This window comes from Perissodus microlepis, chromosome 20 (genome assembly GCF_051167445.1).
Source record: "Perissodus microlepis isolate ML-2025 ecotype Zambia chromosome 20, ASM5116744v1, whole genome shotgun sequence".
Lineage (NCBI taxonomy): Eukaryota > Metazoa > Chordata > Actinopteri > Cichliformes > Cichlidae > Perissodus > Perissodus microlepis.
In genome coordinates this window covers 28,859,556-28,880,906 of record NC_140480.1, presented here as the reverse complement: position 1 = coordinate 28,880,906, position 21,351 = coordinate 28,859,556, and the positions used below count along the sequence as shown (strand labels likewise).

Sequence of the window (21,351 nt, the reverse complement as noted above, 5' to 3'; positions counted from 1 at the left end):
GTGAGTGTGAATGGTTGTCTGTGTCTATGTGTTAGACTGGCAACCTGTCCAGGGTGTACCCTGCCGCTCGCCCTGAGACAGCTGGGATAGGCTACAGCCCCCCTCCCCACCACCCTGAAAAAGGATAAGCAAAAGAGATGGATAATAGTTATAATTTTATATGTAGAGAAGTAAAAATTGCATTTTTTTCTCTCTTTGTCAGGTAAATCTGTTCAGTGACTTGTATACACAGGTATCCAATCAACCAATCTCATGTGAGCAACTCAAAGCATTTAGGCTTATTGACATGTTAAAGATTGTTGTTGCTTGACAGGTTTCTCTGAGTATTTCATGAATTTGATCAGTGGTCTTTGAGCAGTGGTTGTTGATCAATGGTCATGAGAATTTGCATAATCATGATGAAGGAACTGACCTCCCAGCCCATTGTTCATTCAGTGGGCTGGTTTCAGTCATTATGCAAATGTACTGTTTATAAGATTGGGGAAACCTGCAGTCAGCTGAGACTGAAGAAGTCACTTGGATGAGTGACGAAACGTTTCTCCCACTGAAAACGCTACGTCCAGATGAACAGAGTCAACTTTTGGAGATTTCATGAATTAATAATTTAGTGGGATTTTCCCCACATAATTTCTACACTTTACAGAGAATGGTCTGAAAAATAGAATATATCCACTGAGCAGTAGTTCAATGGATATTTTCACCTCAAGAACAGGAAAACTTAGGCTAGAATGGATCCATCCTGCCTTGTATCAATGGTGGAGTTTTGAGTATTTTCTTAGAACACATTGGGCCCTTTTGTACCATTTGATGCTCATTCAAATACCACAGCCACTCGAGTATTGTTGCTGACTATATCTATCTCTTTATGCCCACAATATACCCATCCATCCATCCATTCGCTTCCGCTTATCCTTTTCAGGGTTGCGGGGGGTGCTGGAACCTATCCCATCTGGGACAATATACCCATCTATGTTATAAAGCTAAAATTACCCCAAACTGGTTTCTTGAACATGACAGTGACTTCACTGGCCTATGCAGTCACCAGATTTCAATCCAGTTGAACACTTCTGGGATGTGGTTGAATGGAAAATTTGCATCATGGATGTGTTGTTAACAAATCTGCAGCAACTACATGATGTCAGTTCGATATGGACAAAATCTCTGAGAAATGTTTTCAGCAGTTTGTTGTTTACCAGGCTTCCAACCTGGTACTAGCTAGGTGTGTTAAAAAAAAAAAAGTGTGTAAGGTGTTTAATTACTGCATAAAATATTTGAAGTATAAGTGCAGACAAAAAGGAAGTCAGCTGGAGTTTTGGTTGGTACACCATTTTCTCTGAAGGGATTTTTTCAGTAATTGCAATCTGAACCACACTGGTGGATGAGAACAAAACCAATCATTGCAGTCTCTCTAACACCAGGCACCTGTAAAAAAAAAAAAGAAAAAAAAAAGGCAAATTTGTGCATAGTAACTTGGTCCAGTTAAATGCACCTCTTAAGAAGTATCATCATACATGAATCACAAGGAGGGAAACATGTTAATTTTAAAGAAAGTTAACCAGCCGTGTTTGAAAAACCTTAGAAGGTTGTTTAAAAGCAGTGTGCACTTGCTCCAACGCTTTTTTCCCCATTAAATAAAGCCTGCAGACAAGCGGTGAGCAGTAGCTAACATTCTTTAATCAAGACAAAGAACAGAAAACCAAGCTTGGTGGAGAGCATGCATGATCGTGGGGCAGACGGTCAGCAGATTCTCTCTCTGAGCCTAGCATGGCTCTCAGTTAAATACCTTGTCCAGGAACAAAAGGCAGTACACAGCTGTTTCACACCTTAAGGTTCACACTCCCTTGCTACCTCCCAGAGTCGCTGAAGAGACAAAAGATTCTTCCTGTGGAGTTGTCTGCTTCCCCCAACTTCCTTACCAGACCCCCACCCTCTGTCTAACTGCATGAGTGTGAGACATGCTAAAATCCAGTTGCACCAAGGCATTATACAATAAAATAATGTGATTAATACATAAATTAAAGAAATTCTTATACACATATCACAAATGGGCAACAATGTGATTCCAAATTTGGTGAATGCAACATTAAAAAAACATTGTTTTTTAGTAAAGGCTTTCTCTTTTTCAGATGTAATGAATGGATCCAAAAGAAAACAGAATATCACTGTTTCACTGTATCGACATTGGGATTTAGAGCTCTCTGCCTTAACTGAATAAACGGTAGGAATACTGTATATGACTAAAGAGAGTATGTTATCACGGTCAAAGCCTCAGAGAGTCACTTTCTTATGCACAGTTGTTTTGTTAATACAGCTCACATAATAATCCAGACATTAGCAAGCTGCAGGCATTCTTTATTGTATTTTCTCCTTGAAGACACACTAACTTAGTTATTCCAGGTTAAATGTATTGTGCAGTATGAAGTTGATTTTTCTGTCAGCACCCTGGCATCCAATGACCTTTTCATGAACCTTTACATTTATCAGTCTTTATATGCTCAGTGTGCAGGCCACACCTTCTGACCTCAGGGTCCCACGAAGTCTCTCGAGTGCTCTACTTTTCCTCCAGCCTCCCATTCCAACCAATATTATCTTACCATTAAGGAGTTTAGAAGGGCTGAGCTTTGGCGTGGAGAAGGAAAACATGACGTATTTGGCAGCTGTAACTATGTTAAGGGGGGATCATCCCCACAATAAAAACAACCAGCTGAGTTTAGTCCATCATTCCAGATTCCACGACACACATACACTACTCTTGGCCAAATCCAGGAGTATAAAGGGGTGGGGGGACTAAGATTTGGATGGGATAAAAGATGCGAAAGGAACAAGCTTGGAACTAGGGGACTTACGTGACTCTGAACAAAAGCTGAGAATTGGAAGGTTTGAACTGATACTCTGCAGGGGCATAGGGGTGGAAAATTCAAGGCTTAAACTACATTCATATTCACTTCTCATATGAGGTTCATGTTAATTCAGACAGTACTTCTTATTAATCTTTTCTTTCGAAACAGCTGATAGTGTTTTTTCTACAGCAATATGGAATCAATGCTTTATTTGATTTCTTTTTTCAGTGCAGCATGCAGCTACAGTTAATTTACACTGCATCAGGACAAATGGAGAAAAACAAATGCAAAAAGTACACATCTTAAAACATGAACTAGAAACTTGGGAAATGAGTAAACATGTAAAAGCTGAGGGAAACGACTTTAATTAGGCATTTTCACATTGGTGGAGTGTGTTTCTTGAAAGTAGACACTTAATAAATAATGTGATATTAGCCTGTCAAGTAGATTGTAAATAACAGAGATACATGTCTGAGAGCATAGATAAAGCAATTTTAACATTTTCTGGGATTTGCACCTTTTAATTTGATGCTGTCTGACAGATGGCCAGTCTTAGACTTGACTACATTTAGTATGGTATGCGCTTCTTGCTGGCTTTACATTGTGACTTCATGTGGCAACAGGGTTGTCCTACAGCATTGCTAAATGGCATTGAGGACATATTTTCCTTTAGGGTGTGGAGAGGGACAGGGCAGGGTAGGAATTCATATGGGACCTGATCTTGTGATGGAATAAAGGCATGAATGTATGGGAAAAAATAGCCAAACTGTCACGTGTGGCAGAGAGCAACACACAATACAGGGTGGGCCATTTATATGGATACACTGTAATAACATAGGAATGGTTGGTGATATTAAAGTCCTGTTTGTGGCACATTAGTATATGTGAGGGGGCAAACTCCTCAAGATGGATGGTGACCATGGTGGCCATTTAGAAGTCGGCCATCTTGGTTACAACTTTTGTTTTTTCAATAGGAAGAGGGCCATGTGACACATCAAACTTATTGGTAATGTCACAAGAAAAACAATGGTGTGCTTGGTTTCAACGTAACTTTATTCTTTCATGAGTTATTTACAAGTTTCTCTTTGTTCACAGCCATTGACATGTCGAAGAGGTTAACACGTGAGGAGCGGATCGAAATTGTGTTGATATCTGGTGAACGCAGTAACCGGGTCATTGCAGCAGATTTCAATGCAAGACACCCTACGAGACCACCCATCTCCCATGCTACAGTTAGCAAACTGCTTGCTAAGTTTCGTGAAACTGGTTCAGTGTTGGATTTGCCAAAATGTGGACGCAAAAAAACTGTCACTAATGAAGAAACATCAGTGGCTGTCCTAGCTTCATTCAGCAAGAGCCCACAGCGTAGCACTCGCCGCATGTCACTGGAGAGTGGCATTAGTCGAACATCCCTTCTGCGGATATTAGCTACTCACAAATGGCACCCTTACAAACTCCAGCTACTGCAGCATCTCAACGAGGATGAGCCAGATTGGCCCCAGAATTTGCAGAATGGGCAAAACAAAAATTGGAACAGGACCCTCAGTTCACGCAGAAGATTTTGTTCAGTGATGAGGCAAACTTTTATGTGAATGGTGAAGTTAACAAACAAAACCACCGCTATTGGTCTGACACTAACTGGTTTGGTGTGGTATATGGGGTACAATGATAGTGGGTCCAGTCTTCATCAATGGAAACCTCAAGGCCACTGGATATTTGAAATTGCTACATGATGATGTGTTTCCCTCTTTATGCACTGAAGCTGGTACGTTCCCTGAGTTTTTCCAGCAAGATGGTGCACCACCACAGTCGTCGTGGGCCAGTTGAATGACCCCCAAGGTCTTCCGATCTGACCCCCTTAGACTTTTATCTTTGAGGTCATCTGAAGGCAATTGTCTATGGTGTGAAGATACGAGATGTGCAGCACCTGAAACTACGGATACTGGATGCCTGTGCTGGCATTTCTCCTGCGGTGTTGCTATCAGTGTGTGAAGAGTTGGAGAAGAGGTTTGCATTGACAATCCAACACAATGGGCAGCACATTGAACTCATTTTATAAGTGGTCATAAACTTGTAAATAACTCATGAAAGAATAAAGTTACATTGAAACCAAGCACACCATTGTTTTTCTTGTGACATTACCAATAAGTTTGATGTGTCACATGGCCCTCTTCCTATTGAAAAAACAAAAGTTGTATCCAAGATGGCCGACTTCTAAATGGCCACCATGGTCACCACCCATCTTGAGGAGTTTGCCCCCTCACATATACTAATGTGCCACAAACAGGACTTTAATATCACCAACCATTCCCATTTTATTACGGTGTATCCATATAAATGGCTCACCCTGTACATCAATATAATATTATAAATACTATACTAACAATATAACATGAATGCTTAAAGTAAATGTGTATAACCATGTTAATGGCCTTGACTTTTAACTGACTTTTGACTCTGAGCATGTCCTGATCCATTCAACAAGACAGCTGGGGGATGTTTTTACTGCCCCACCCAAACTGTGGAAGACAAAACAGTGTTAAGTGATGTCACTACTACTGCTAATGTAAACCAGCTGTGGCCCTTATGGGCTGTATGGGACTTAAATTCCATGTGTTTTAGACCACAGATGTGTGTAAGTATGTACGTGTCTGTGTACAATTTGTCAGTAATTGTCTAAGGAGCTTGGCAGCAGTTAAAAACCCAACTTCTCTTTAAACTCAAGCAAAATCACTCGCTTTTTTTCTGGGAAAAAATAGGCTGAAAACAGGAAAACATATACAATGTTATTTATTTAGGTTTTTTTTTTCATGTTAAATCCCATTTTAACTACAGAGTGCTAGTGAAATTAAATAGTCACACTGAAATATTGATGTGATAATGGTACGATACAAGATGGATCAAAAGAACAATGAATGCAGGACATTCCAGTTTGATATCAAAGTTTTCAAAGTTATTATCATTATTGTTATTGTTATTAGGCATGTCAGGGAAAACTGATGTTACCTGTATTTATAGGATTAAAAAAAGGCACATTTGGACCATTAGATGTTGAACTTGATTCATTTCTAAATATATTTCTTTGTCATATAACCTAGATAAAATATCATGATGATGGGAGAAGTATATACTTAAACACAATAAAAGTTATAAAATGAAAATCTTGGCACATAGAATGAGCAATACAAGTATGGATACACAGAATAAAAACAAGTATATACAGTACTGGACAGAGAATAATACTAACAAATGGATGGGCAGAGGTGACATAAGGAGGCTCTGTGTCTAAAGTCCTTGTGAGTTTGTTGGTCAAACAGTGAGTAAAGAGGCCTTTTGGCTTCATGATTAATGCCACGGTGTGACTTAAACGTCAATACTCGTTTTGCTTCACCATGGCGATTGTCCACAACTTGGTTAGCCATCATTTTACAAATTTCTACATTTTTCATGGCTGTCGCATGCGGTTAAGATTTATCAATCACTGACACGACTGATCAAAATGATCATGAAGCACACATATGTACATACAGTACAATAAGGAGGATAAGCTTAGATGCATGTATGGATATATACAGTCAATGCACAGTACAGATGCAAGTTAATACACTCATGCAAAATGTCATAGTACACCCACACACACACACACACTTTCAACCACCTACGCACGTTAAGAATACAAGATGTATTCTTGTAAACAGATTTCAAGGCAGTGTAAGTTAGTTCCTGTCTGTCTGTTATGGTCTTACATTAATGTAAGGACATGTGTTATTTAGGTGCTTTAGCTGTGTTTTCAGTTGGATGTTTGGCTGGAGCATTAAACCAGATGACAGGCAGAGCCTCTGCTGAAGTGGACAGCACATTGCTGTGACTCCAGAGGCTGCAGTCATCATGGTAGCAAGCTGTGGTTAATACTAACATTATAGTCTCTTCACACCCAGAACTGCCCATCTCCTGTCTTTCATCTCCTTCCTGACTGCCATCAAAACCCAGGAACCGAGTCTTCGTCATGATTAATCAGCATCATTCATCTCTACCATTATTGTCATCATCAGACTAGTTTTCCTGATGTTTTTTGAGGCACGTAGCTAAAAGAGCAGGTAACAGGACCATATAACAACAGGAGTGTTTATGTAAGGGATTGCTGTAGTCCCTAAAGTCCACATTTCTGTGGCCTCTGTGTGATTAGGCAGGAGTGAATTCTGAAACAAAGATGTGTTTTCATCAGATGTGTCTGTGTGTATAGATGGGTAGTTCCTGGGATTCAATTCATTTTGGACTATTTCACAGCTCAGTGTCTGCTGTCTTGGTGGTGGAGTGGCCGTTGGTAGGTGGAGGAGGTTGGGTCTTGGCTGCCTCGGGGGACTCTCCATTTACGCTGGGTTTCTCCTGGGTCTCAGGAGTGGGGATGAGGGGGGCTACAGAAGCAAGAGTGCTCCCCTGGTTCTCCTGATCTGCTGGATAGGTCTCATCTGTCTGTAAATAGACCACAAGTAGGAGCTCATCATACAAAGACTAGAAATTTTCAACTGACCATCACAATACACACATGAAATAATACAAAGTCATCTTTCTGTTCAGAATTTACAATTGTTATAAAGATTTTTGATGAATCCAGGTGCATGGTATGGTGTACTACAGCTTACAGTAACACCTGTGCCAGCATGAATATATAAATATGAGAGTTCCACAATGGAAAGATACTCTACTGTATATTGTACAATATTCTTACCAGCTTCACTGCCTTGGTGTCAGTCCTGCGTTGGTGATAGCAATAACCTACAGTGATTCCAAGGGCAGCAAGCAGACCACTGACAAGTAGTCCCACAAACACAGAGGAATTTGATGATGACGACGACGATGATGATGACGACGACGACGACGACGATGATGATGAATGTAATGATGGTGATGGACTTTTAGTACTTCCCACCTACAAAAAAAGTATGAAAGGACAAGGTGTGATTAAAAAAAGTTATATGGGAACAGTTAAAAACACACATTTCTGGTCAAAAAGATCCAGAAGAAAATAAGAGGTGTTCTTATCACAGTCATGAGATGCAAGTTGTGAGAGTGCAAGTTAAGTGCTCATAGCTGAGTTTTTGCTGTCTGTATCTGTGGTAGTGCATTACAATGAGAGAACTTTCACAGGGAGAGTAGGGTTCAAATTAAACGTGAAGCCAAATGTTGGCCTTTTATAATATTATTTGTAGCCGGTGTATAATGTCCATGCTGTCCTATTTCAATGGAGAATAAAGAAGGAAGCGTGAGGATTGTCTATTTGCAAGTAGTTTAAAAAAAAAAAATCAGAAACAATAAATAAATAAATATGATCCTATGGGCAAGCAGAAGAGAATGGATGGATAAATAACTTTTTTCTGAAATTCGCCTTCTGTAGCTTTGAGAGAAACTCATATACAGTATATTAAAAAAAAATATTATGAAGGGTTTTCACACAAAAAGTAAGAAAAACAAAAAAGTACATACTTGCTGCTATGTGGATGGACAGTAGTTTCTGTAATAGTACACTTTTCCATATGTCGCTGTCTAGGCTGGAGCAATCTTCTACAAAATATATCCTAGTTTGCAATTGCCGGATGCAATTTTCACTTTTTCAGTACATAGTTTTATTCATACACAGGGAGCACAGGGCCACCAATCAAACGTGTGTTTCAGACTACACACTGGCCTTGTGTGCCTTACAGACAAGATGCAGCTGAGTGAACTTGCTGACCACACCTTCGTTTTTTTTACCCACTTTAACCCGGAATAATGATATCATCATTGCACAACTTCAGGCTTTGTAACTTGGGAACACTTTTTATTCTTCTGTAATGTGATCCAGACTGCTTTCAGCATTCCCAGAAGACCACTGTGAGCTGTAACTAATCCTCAGTTAGTTGGGAGTGGGCTCACAGCTGGACTCTTCTGTAATGCTCAGAGCTTTGAAAAGAAGAGGAAGAAACTCAGGAAGGCTGAAGTCAAATGACAAAATCAATCCCAGGGAATCTGTGCTGTTCTCCATCTGTTGCTTGTGACTGATCAAATCCTACATCTCATTCCTGCTTTGCTTGAACTTACATGACCATAGTTGGATGTTTAATTTGAATCGGCATATTTTAACATAAACAATTTATTTGATACTGAAGATAGAAGGAGAAAAACATGTGTTGGATTTACAGATTTTAGTGTTCTTATTTCCCATAACCTCCATTGTGATATTATAAAATGTGATCCACTGATACCGACTCTGTTATCAGTGTCATATCAAGCTATTTAGGAATTTCATGTTTAGTTTCAGGTTGAGTTGGACAGTTGATGGTTCTGGCTTGATGTTGCAGTAATGACCTATATAACGGACTTGTTGCTCTGTCTCTACACACCTGGAGTCACATATGGCCCAATGTAACGATGACTTCCGATGTAACATTTAACATCAAATTTCTTTTGTTGTTCGTCAAAAAATACATGTACAATTACAGTTTAATAATGTAAGGATAAGTATATTGTATTACACAGTAAGATAAATCTGTAGTTTTTTCTGTAGGTCAGATATTCCTGTTCTGACAAACCTTAAAAAGAAATAAAAAAATCTATAATATATTAAAGTTGTTGCAAAAAACAGTTGGAAAAAAATGAGCCACACCTGTTTGAGTGCATGAGTGAAAATATTAGCTCTCCAGTTCATTTGTCTCCAGCATTGAGCACAGCTTCATGATTTACAATTGCTGAGGAATGTCCGAGAAAAGATCCACTTTTATGAGACCAAATTTTCCAACTGTAGATCTTTAAACACATTCATTTGATTCCTCCAAGCAACACAAAACACTTCCTCTGGGCACAAGGTGTAGGGAGCCAGATAAAGGTTCTTGGTTAGAGGGAATGCCACCAGGAAGTGACTGGGATTAGCGCTGTCTCCTCTCATATCACTGTACTTATACTCCACATATATTGCACATATACATATAACTACAGCTTTTGTCATCCCTTGTAAATACATGTTTAAAAAATAAATGTCATCATTTATATAACATGCAGCACAACATATATAATTTTCATTTTTGCTGTTAGATTTATTGGTGATAGAGGTACTACTAGTTAATAAGTTGAAAATATGATGCTACAGGCCAGTATTTACCATTGTATTATCATTGCTGGAGTTTTCTTCGTCCATTTGCGGTTCTGCCGTGAGCAACCAAAGCACACTGTCGTTACCGGAAGCCAAACTTTTGGTTATTGAAGTAAGCAGGGAATCAATGAAGGTTTCGTTTGTCCCTGAAAATAAAGTTTAAATACAAAGTTTTGTCAGGCTTTTGTGACATAAGACATGGCTTATGTCACAAAAGCCTGTCGTATATATTTTGAAGGAACTTGGCACTTTAAAATAATATCTCTAAAATATAGTGAAATTCTCTGGAATCCAGTGCTGTTCTCACATCCCATTATACATTTTTTGAAGGCTCTTACCGTTACTGACACTCGGTGCTTTGGTAGAGGCGGTGGTTTGGTCTTGACATATCACTACACCTGTAAGGAAGGGAGAGCAGGTGAATCACAGAAAGACAGAGACATCGAGAAAAAGGAATTGCAAATTAAACACTTTATAATTAAAATAGTAAAAAAAAAAAAAAAGCCTCTTGCATAAATACAAAGTTTGTCCCATATGTTTTGTCATTTCATTTCTTGCAAGGGCTCATAAAGTTTGATGCCAATCAGACAAAGCAGGGGTTTTTTTCTCGGTATTGTAGGTCCAAAGTATAATGTCATTTCCTATGGCAACATTAGCTAGCTTTACATTACAGTTCAAGCCTTATTTTGAACCTATTCTGTTGGATTTGCTTCAAACTTGCAGCCCAAATGTTATGATTCCTTGGCAAGAGGACATTTATTTATTTATTATATAAAAGTGATAGTGAAGTCTCAAATGAGAGCAAGTACCAAATCTTAAACGATTAGCCTACAAATTCTGATGCAAACTAAATCAATCGGGTCCTACCTGAAGTACTATAATTAGTTCCATGATGTGTGCCACTGTCTCTGCTGCAGTTATGATTACATTAAATATACCAAATCCCACAAAATGAGTGTAGTTAACTTCTAGTTGTTTCAGTTCATTCATACAGGTAAAGGTTCCAAAGATAAAGTTTTTTCCATCTCATGCATTGGCTCTTGTCTTCATGTCATCTGTAATTCACAGATATCAAATATCAAAAACTTCTTACACTTGGTTTCCCACAGTTATGCCAGTGCAGTACTTCTTGCAGTTGCAACAAACTGCTAATGTATATATAATCACCTTTAAGAAAAGATGTTTTATGTAAATATCTGTGAGTTTTTTTTTCATTTTGTTTGTTTCTAATAGAGGTTAAAAAGGTGGTTTGAACATCTTCTCCTGGTGATTTAAACCTCAAGCCCACCCAAAAACATTTAACAGTTTGGCATATTTTCTTAAGGGTACTTGCTAATTAGTACTCAGGGTTGTCTTAATTTTTACTCTCTGCATCATATAAAAATGAGCAGCTAAGTTTCAAAGAGTCGTGACCTCACCACACATCCATCTCCTGGGAGAAATCTTGTTTATGTAATAACTTCTTTTGGAAATCTAATATCATAATCATATTATGACTGAAAATTAATCTTAACAAGTATTTTTATATATTGAAGACTAGACAGTGTTATTAAACGTAAGTGCTCAGATAAAAAGCTCCTTTAACTTGTTTTTTTTTTAAAACAGCCGCAAAAAGATATAACTATGTAGCACAGCTTTGCCACAGTCATGAAGGGTAAATGAGACATAATCAGCATCAGGGATCATCCTGCCTACTGTATGATGGCGGTGTAATTCAATTCAGCCTGAACTTCTAAACACTCCCCTTCTCATGGAAGAAACCCAGTGTAGTGTGTAAACAATTTAACGTGTAACCAAAACTATTCTGCAATCAGAGGAAAATGTTTTCAGTGCACCACTATCATTATTTAGTGAAGCACAAGACACATTTATGGGACGTAGATTTAATTGTTTAGCGTGTGTTTGTAATCCTATAAACATGGCTAATTTGAACATATTCTGGGGAAGTGCCGAGGTCACTTTGAAATGTTTTCATCCAAAACATGAAGCTAGCGAATGGCCAATATGATGCATCTACCACTCTAGATTGGACCATGGTTCTCTCCAGCAATGTGTCCTATCTCGCCAACAGCATCAAATGGCTGGATATTGACCAAAGTTGGTCATATGCTACAATTAAATTTGTAAATTGGGGTACAAATCTGGGCTATCAGATCATTCGATTAATTATGATTTAATCTGCTGTGTTTAATATGTCAAAAATAGCCAGCCTACCAAATTGACTTACCTTAGTTTATACCTCGTGACTCTAAATATTTCGTAGTGCAATCAGTATCAGTGAAAGATTTTAAAGCATTCCACTTACTAAGCAGTCTGTATGAATTGTAAGACACTGTAAATCCCTTTATTCTTATGTTTTATAAATGAAAAAAATCACTATTCAAGAAAAAGGTGATTACATTAATCCTTACATGTTGAAACATTATGGAATATGTCAAACTGTTATAGGTAGTAGTGCCTCTCTACTGTGGACACAGACAGCTTATACAATTGTGTGAAAAGTCTTCCTATGTTTCCAACAAGGCCCCCCTGGCCTCAACAAGAAGCCTTAGGCGCTCCAGTCTCAACACAAACACAGGGAAACACAAAAAAATGCATAAACACATCCTTGGCACACATCCATAAGGCCAAGACTGTGAGTAAATCTTGGGTGAAGATTGAGTAAATCTTGCTCTTCACTGCTTGACTACATGAAGTGGACTTCCTGGCCTGGCTGTCCTCCTTTTAGCCTGGGTGTTCTACCGGTTGATGTGGTGTGTAGCCAGATGTAAAGAACTAAATAATAAGTTAAATCAGATGTGCTGTACACTGTAGTTGTTGTTGGACAAATTAAAATTACAGACAGTGAGACAAAAGGTAAAACTTTGAAAAAAAAAAAGAAATATGAGTCTCTTAAAGCACCTGCTTTGTCTGCTGCCATGACGTGCATGTATCTCCCGGGAAGTGCTTTGTTCTCTTTACATAGTTTATAGGACCACAAGAGTTTTTAACATACTGCTGGAGTAATGAGATGCTGGTCTCAAGTTTAATCCAACTGTACTTCATGTACTTTAAATGGCAGGGGAATGTAAGAAACCCCTAAAGTCAGATACGCTGTAAACACTGTGGATGTCAGCCCCAGAAATAAAGCAAGATGATCCCTTGGGAGATTCTCAAGAATTTCACAAGTGACTGAATTTGGAGTAATGGATTACAGCATGAAAGGTCATTACAGAACTGGCAACCTGGATTGCACATCATCAATCACTACTTTTAGAAAAGCTTTGTGTATTCAGTATATAGAAGATTCAAGTCTGAGCAGGGGTGCTATAGCCACATGTTGCAGGGAGGAGGCCGCGTATCATTATCATCAATTTATGCACTAAAGTTGCTATGACAGCCAGACCTTTCATTTTTACATTTGGTTTTGTTTCCTGCCAGACAACCTTCTTTCACCCCTCCTCCTCACTGGGGAAAAGTCTTCCCTTGCTGTATGCACTAACAGATGCAAAAACATCATTTCAAGAGCACGGTGCCAAAATCACAAGCTAGAGAATGTACAAAGCGTAATGTTCTCTGAAGATAGTTCAATCAGTCTAAAACGCAGTTGCTACCATGGTAAGATAAGATTAAATACAGATTTTACTCTTGTGTGTTCATTTTAATGGTAGCTTCAGGTCTCTTCCTGAGAATGCAGCTTCTCTACTCATAAAAAAGTACAAAAATTAAACTTTTTATGTTATCCTGTGCTTGCTTCACTTTATTTACTTGATTTACTTTTAGCTATTTACGGCATTTAAAGGGCAGTTGAGATATTGAGTCCAATAGCAATAATGATGAGCATAACAATAATAAAAACACACTTTTTTAGCATCAGACGTTGAGCACTTCCTTTGAATTTCTCATTCAACCATGATGAAATTGAAATCGTTGATCTAGTGCTCAAACTGCATGAGTGGATTCTGCTACATACAATACTTGGTATACTTGTTCTGAATTCATCATCATCATCATCATCAATACTTTACTTGCGCTGAATAAACAGACTCCTTTAATGCATAAGTCTACTGTATGTCTGCCTATATATGAGAATAAGAATAGTTTTATTTCCCATGTCGCTGTTATGGGAAATAACTAAATATGAAACAAAAATCTCTCAGCTGCCATTGTGATTGTCATCCCAGCTTTTGATTTTAGGGTGGGGAAGAAGCAGGAAATTGCAGTAAAAACAAACGTTGTCACACCTGATTAAGTGGTTGCAGTCAGACAGTATAAGCCGGGGACAGGAGTCCTTTACTTATGGTATTTGAGGATGAGGCCTGTTTCCTCTCTGGGGAGATTGGGGAGGAGGCCTGGAGAGGGGAATGAGTGGTGCAGCTGCAGCAAGTCTCCTTGGGGAGCTCTTTCCCTCCCTCCCTACATATGTGCTGTGCTGTGAAATCAGTAACATCATGCAAAAGGAGAAAAGTCTCAGCCCTAAATCTTGGGGCTTAGATTTGACCTCCACCCAGACTGTAGAGACAACACCTTGGATGTCATAATGAGCCACACTCTCCTTCCATTACTTCACCAGATGTCCAAAGCAGAGCCCAAAGTCTCCCATCACTCATCCCTTGCTACTCCTAGTTGTTCCTATTAAGAGGAATTCTATTTTATATTTTAAATTTAAGCAGAGATTCTTTTCAATCCTGCAGGCCTTCAAGAAAAATATAGATCTTTTCATAGCATAAACCAACTAAACACCAAAAAAAACAAGAAAACAACAGCACATTAAATCACTACAGTTCCGTTTATTGCTATTTGGTGCAATGAAAATACTTGGAATATACCAGTTAATCAGTGAACATAAGAACTAATTTTGCTTCTGCACAGACGGTTGGCAAATGTTGACTTTTTCCACCCTGCACACGCCCCTGCTTTGAAACAAAACACAACCATAAAAAAACAACCCAAAAACAATAATAATTAACAGGCTTGGAATGTTATCCATGCACATCCTACTGTATGACAAGATCTGGATGTCACAGCACACAGTGACCTCTTTGAACTATAGGGACAAACATGCTGGAAACTACAGATAACAGCCATCACCAGGAACATACTCTTGGAGTGGAACTATAATGCCTGTTGTTATAGAAATATAACCCGGGACTGTTTTTATTAGGAAGATTTAATTACTGATATTCTACCCAAGCCTATTGTTTTTTGTTTCGTAAGCTATAGTACTGAAAAAAATGTTTTTCAGCAATAAAGAAAAAAACAAAAAGGTAACATTATTACTGATAGCAGCCACTCACTGTTGTTTTTATTCAACCTCTAATTTACTCATTAAAATTGTTTCAGCAGGGCAGTGAAATTCAAAACCTATGTTTCCAAAACAGTCTATCCGTTTTCTTAGTGGATTAGAAACTGGACACACCAGCTGTTCCAAGAGGCGGCAAGCTGCTCTCCTTTTCTATCCATGGATTGATTTCAAGACTAACATGTTTCATGATACTCTGTTGGGAAAGAAAAAAGAGACCGAAACATATCGCTCTAAACAATCTGGCTTTGATATTACTGAAACTAAGGAACCAAATTGGAAGAGGAAGCCAGAGAAGTAACTGTAATAACTCAAAAACCTTGCACATTTCTAAACAATGCAGTATCTCCTACAAATGAAAACACTTTCCCAGAAACATATACGCTACAAATGAATGTGGTGTTCCAACCAAGGGCTTTTAAGAACAGCAAGGGGTGCAGTCTTATGCTTTCAATTAGGATGTCTAAAGTATGCCTTCAACAATGTGCCATTTAATGAACATTAATTACCAAGAGCTATTATTTTGGCAGTCAAAACCCCCCCACTAATGCTCATTAAGAGCTTTTATCCCCCCTGGGTAAACAATATAGCCCTCTTTAAGGAAATCCCAGCCTGGGTATCCAACGTAGATTATGTGGTTTATGCAGTGATTGCATTCTACTGGTGTAACGACATCCTCATAACTTTACATAAGTCAGTAAGGACAATCTGTTGCTTACGTTTTAGCAAGGGAAAAAGCAATGATGACATAATAAGTGAAACGATTTTTCCAAGTTCTTGTTTTAGAAATCACACTTATTTTCTGTTCATTAGCTGAATATAGAGCTGAGTTTCATCTGAGCAGAGATGTTAAGAGCTTCTCATCCTTTGGACATCTCATACTGCCAATTTTCAATTAAATGAGAGACTACATTTTTTTTTCTTTCAATCCTAGCAGCTGTAAAATTGCAGCAGGGGAACAAGGAACAATAAGCTCACCAGAACAGCAGTAATTGGAAGAAGGAAGATTTGAATGGTAGCGCAGCTTCTGTTTTTCATTGTTGTGTGAATTTGAGATCCTGTTTCTCTTTATTCTTTCTTCTACCTTATTATTCTAGTTGCTCCGTTCTTTGCTGATTAACTACCCCTTCAGTTTTCATACGATTTTCACCATTCAAACTCTGCTAATGGTTGGTATATCTTTTGGTGCTCATAACTTTTATGCTTTTTGAAATATGAAGGTTTTTATGCCATTTTTTGGCCCATTTTGATGAATGGAACCACATTACAAGTGTGTTTGCTGATTTAGCTCACAAGGGTGAGCTGTGTTTCAGCTCAGTGAGATGAGCAGCTGTTTTGTGACTCGGAGGACTGGGTTTGAATGTCAGCCATGGCTAAATTTTTTTAAGCAAAATTTCTTTTAAGTTCAACTTTTTCACCTCTTTTCAGCACAAATTCCGCTTCTTCACCTCTTTTCAGCAGAAAGTTCCGCTTTTTTTTTACCTGTTTTCAGCACAAATTCCGCTTCTTCACCTCTTTTCAGCAGAAAGTTCCGCTTTTTTTTACCTGTTTTCAGCACAAATTCCGCTTCTTCACCTCTTTTCAGCAGAATTTTCATTTTTTTCACCTCTTTTCAGCAGAAAGTTCAGCTTCTTCAGCTGTTTATTCACATCTAACCCGGTTTGCACATTTAGAAATCACTAAAGCAAAATGGCTGGTTTTACAGAACACAGGCTTCAGGTTTAATTGCTCTGCAAGCTCACATGGCTCCTCAACCATGACTTTGGGCCCAAGTGAACACACCCTAGGCTGACATAAGACCATGATCTGCCAAGGCTTACATAAAAGACCCACACCCTTCAGCAGATGACGTGACTCAAACTTCATCATCACAACTTGAGACTGAAAGAATGCCGAGGGCCATGAGTGGCAATATTCTGGCCATGTTTACATTGGCAAAGTTGTTGTCTGAGAAACAAAGCTTCAAAAATGTGTGTGCAGAGACATATCAGGGCTTATTTTCATTGAAGTCTGCTCTTTCACTTTAAAACATTAAGTCTTGACCCTTTCATCTTTTACTTGTTCTTGTTCAGAACGAATTAGTCTCATATTTTTACAGATCATCACAAAGTACTAACGGCTTTTTACTTCTACATATATGCAAAAATGCACACAAGTAACTTAATAAGAAACTGGAATATTCCAACCATGAATGAAACTTTTTTCACTATGATATGTAGCAGCAATTGTTCTATCCTATTCTGCTCCGCCTGAGGCCCTGACTTAGCAACAGAAACAGTCATTGTAGATGACAAGCTGAAGTAAGTGAGACAAGATGTTTTTCCCCTTCTCCAGAGCAGATTTAAAGCTTGGGTTTTCCCCTGAAATCTTGAGAGAGAGAGGGAGAGAGACCGCTTATAACATACTCCAAAAGGCAATGAATGACATCATCTAAGATTTTAGTCCATGGCCATTTCAGCGCTGCATATTTGCACGCCTGCATAGATACTGAATTACAGCCATGGGAAGTGAGTGTATAAACTCAATCTGTTTGCAGTCAGGGTGAGAGACCTGTTTATATGTGACAAGGATGTTTGCTCGGATAAACCAAATGAGTAATTCTGGGGTTAAAAGTGAAGGAAATTTGGTTCCAAAAAAACAGTTCTTTGAATGGCCACTTGAGACTGATTCTGCAAGTCAGTGCCCAAGACGCCCATGTTAATGTCCCAGCAGTAGAAATAAACATGTTTACACCCTGATACAAAAAACAGTCTTTATCTCAATAGCAAATCTCCACCTTATGAAAACTGTGCAGAGGGGACACTTTTTTTATAGTTCTTTGCACGTTTGCAGCAACATGACATTACCGCTAAGCCAAAACTTTTTGTTAAACATCCTCTGTAATATGCTGCTGACATGCCACAGGCACATGAAAAACACTCTGACCAGTTGAGGGACTCTATCTCTAAGGGTGCCTTGTTGTATATAACATCTGGTGTGTCCTTTATTATCCTTCGTTTCAGTAGCTACTCATCACTCCTGACTGAAAGCACCCCATTGGCATTTTGGAAATGCTCCAACCAAAGGCCATTTCAAGTCGTTTGGTTATAGCAGTTTTGTCTTTATAAAAAGTCTTTACAGCTGTCCATTCCTCCCACATACAACAAGCTGAAAGTGAGAACCAACACTTCATTTACCTTCTAATACTCTGAGACTTTGAGATAAACTATTATTACAACATAGTTAGCACCGGTCACAATGCCAACATACCAAATTGCGAAAGGTTTTGTATGATGTGGGACTTTCCAAGACTTTGCAAAAATGTGTATTCAAGGTTCCCAGATATCAGAGAGAAAAACAGATAAGTTAATGTTAAAGTTCTGCTTTTTTTTGTCACTCCATTTGCTTTTGTCAGTCTTACAATGACTACTAATATCGCATTAATCGAACCTCCTGATGTACAACAATCCCATACTGAACATTGCAAGATGAGAGATTTGATTCAAGACTCTGTGTTTATCAGGCAAGACTTGGAAAAAAACTTCTTTTTGTAGATCAAGACATCTATTATGGAGAAAGAAATATTAAAACTGTCTGTGTCTTTGAATGAATTATGACATCATCAAGGGACAGATTTCTGATACTACTGCAACCACAGAAGCTGGTATTGTCAAAAGAAATCAATGACAATTTGTCTCTTGTGACCTAGAGCTGGGACCCATGTAAACTAAATCAAAACAAGAAACAAAATAATCACACGCACACACAGAATGGCAGAGCTGCATGAAGACACAACAATCCATCACATATAATTAGGTGAAAAATGTTCAGTTTTTGTTTTTCTGAGCCGTCTGTGACCAGATTTGTGTAATCAAAGGACTGCTGTTGGATGTGGTGAGAAGCGTAGGACGGGTGAGCAGACAACACAACTGCAGAGTTCTTAAAGTAGAAATCAGAATCTGTGTGCTTAAACCTAAAACAAAGGTGCAATGTTTATATCCTTTTTTTTAAACGCTAATTAAGACCACTGCTTAAACATTGATTTGCAAATAGAGCAAAAGGCGAGGCGATCATGGCTGAAATCATAATAAGAAGTGGGTGAAAACAAACTCAGTTAATTAAATTATACAAAATTCTTGACATAATAAAACTAGACTAGATTAGAACACAAATAACCAGGGTCACTGGGGCTCAGGTGCTTTAGCGCTTTAGTAATTACAGGTTTCATCCCTGGTCTGTTCACATGCCAATGTTCTTTGGCAAAACAGTGAGCCACAAGTTGTTCTTGAAGTCAAGTGAGTCCCTTTCATTGTAGGTCCATTACTGTATGAGTGCATATCATTCATTGCTTAACACAAATAAACATGGTTGGTTATTAGATCACTTGTCAGACATTATTTCTCACATTTTTAAATATTAGAAAGACTGAAGGAGTAGCATGTTGCCTGAACAGTAACGCCTCTTGAGATGACATTGTATAATAGGCTATATACATCGAAAAAAGTAATCTGCGTTGACGGGGTGTGCCCAGAGTAATTAGATTTCTATGTAAATTTAATTACCATCTGTTAGGCTGCTGATGCAGGCAATATGCCTCTTTACTACACTACAAACATGTTCTGCCATCCCATGATTGTTTCCCCTTTAAAAGTTAAGCTTCAGTTATTTTCCATCAATCTTGAAAACTCCTCTTAGTGTTCCCAAGGTCACTCCAAACATTTACCGCCCCTGTGGCCTTAGCTCTGCAGAAGTCGTTACATTGGGCTGAACTAGAACTAGACCTGGTTTACAACAAGCGAGGAAGCTCTATCGTCCAAGCCATACATTACCCTGCAATTAACATCAGGCCTCGGACTGATTTGGAGTGGACTGCCCAGTGTGTCCACACACATCCACATAATTGCACACTTGTGCACACAAAGGCACACACATTTACTATAAGGAACACAGATGAAAGAACTATTTTTGCTCAGTGATGAAATAATATGAAATGTGGTTACTTTTACACATGTAGTACATGTGCAGCTCTCTAAATACATTCCGCATAATATGTGTGTGTGTGTGTGTGTGTGTGAATTGTGAGACTAAATTATGTGTGGTTTACTAGCTCAACTGAGCTACACTGCAGGGTATAAAGTATAATGAGTATGTACAGCAGCTTCCACTTCTGAGCAAAGCCTTTGTGTCTGCTGCTACTCCACTGCTAACCATGCCTCTTTGCATTTGTGTGCAATCTCATGGTGGAACACATCAAAGCAAATCCCCAGCTAGTTTGTAAGCTACTGTGGCATAAACAAAATCTTGCTGATGGAGTAGAACGTTAGACACTTTTAGATAAAAAAATAAATGAACTTCACACAATATATAAAACTCTGTTTGGATAGAATAACTAACTAAGAATGAATGCCCGAAAATGCAAAATAACATACTTTAATAAATACTTATTACAGTACTCACTGCTAAGGACCAGAGTGCAGAGAAACAGAGGTTGAGTCATCTTTCTGTAGAGTCCATTCATTCTCCACATGGATGTAGCCATCCTCTTTGGTCTCAGTTGGTGCTGGGACTGTGTTAGAGCAAAAAGTTTCTACACACTGAAGGTTAGTGTGAGGGTGGGGAAGCAAAGGGTCGTCGGTGAGGTCTGATAGAGGAGAAAGATAGAGCCTGGTTTGTGTTCTCTTTCTCTTTATATGGCCCGACTCTTTGGCCTCTCACTCTGTGCTTTTTCCACACCCCCTTTCTAACTGCCTCCTGCCCATTTCCCCCAGAGCAACAGTCCCTCTTCCTCCCTTTACTGTGTTCCTGTGTGTGCTCGCATGATTAGCGGGCCAGAATGGGATAATGAGATGTTATTGGGAGATACGTGGCAGCACACTAAGCTTTATGTGTTGTAGGTTTGTTTCCTGGTGAAAATACTTGTCTTCTTTCACAAAAGTGTGCACAATTTATGCACTGTTTCGATTTTTCTGCAATTTGGTGGTTGTGCTTAGACTTAAGAAAGGCTTCACGTGATACTCTAGCAGAAATATGAGCCATTTCTATTGACTGGTCTATGAAAAACAAGTGCAAAAGTACAGTACAAAGATGTAGGCAAAAGTGCAAATGTAAACAGAGTTTTGAGAGAA

General features: G+C 38.7%; 2 protein-coding genes across 2 annotated transcripts in view; both read right to left on the bottom strand.

Moving 5' to 3' along the window:
- Window positions 1–6,848, bottom strand: part of LOC146364808 (uncharacterized) — a 26,386-nt gene extending 19,538 nt beyond the window's left edge. The window contains exon 1 of the mRNA XM_084917736.1: window positions 6,775–6,848. Coding sequence (XP_084773862.1) covers window positions 6,775–6,848 — 74 coding nt within the window. The remainder of the gene's footprint in view (window positions 1–6,774) is intronic.
- On the bottom strand, window positions 5,607–21,351 carry cd34 (CD34 molecule). The gene is made up of 5 exons (XM_084917818.1): window positions 20,684–21,351; window positions 10,305–10,364; window positions 9,976–10,112; window positions 7,570–7,770; window positions 5,607–7,313 (listed from the first exon to the last, which is right to left on the bottom strand). The coding sequence occupies exons 1-5, from the start codon at window positions 20,763–20,765 to the stop codon at window positions 7,122–7,124; spliced, it is 672 nt and encodes a 223-aa protein (XP_084773944.1). The 5' UTR covers window positions 20,766–21,351; the 3' UTR covers window positions 5,607–7,121.

Coding starts and splice junctions, on each gene's coding strand:
- cd34 (XM_084917818.1), bottom strand. CDS start 20,765: ATGGCTACATCCATGTGGAGAATGAATGGACTCTACAGAAAGATGACT. Junction 10,365..20,683: donor CTGCACTCTGGTCCTTAGCA/GTGAGTACTGTA, acceptor CCTTCCTTACAG/GTGTAGTGATATGTCAAGAC. Junction 7,314..7,569: donor ACACCAAGGCAGTGAAGCTG/GTAAGAATATTG, acceptor GTCTATTTACAG/ACAGATGAGACCTATCCAGC.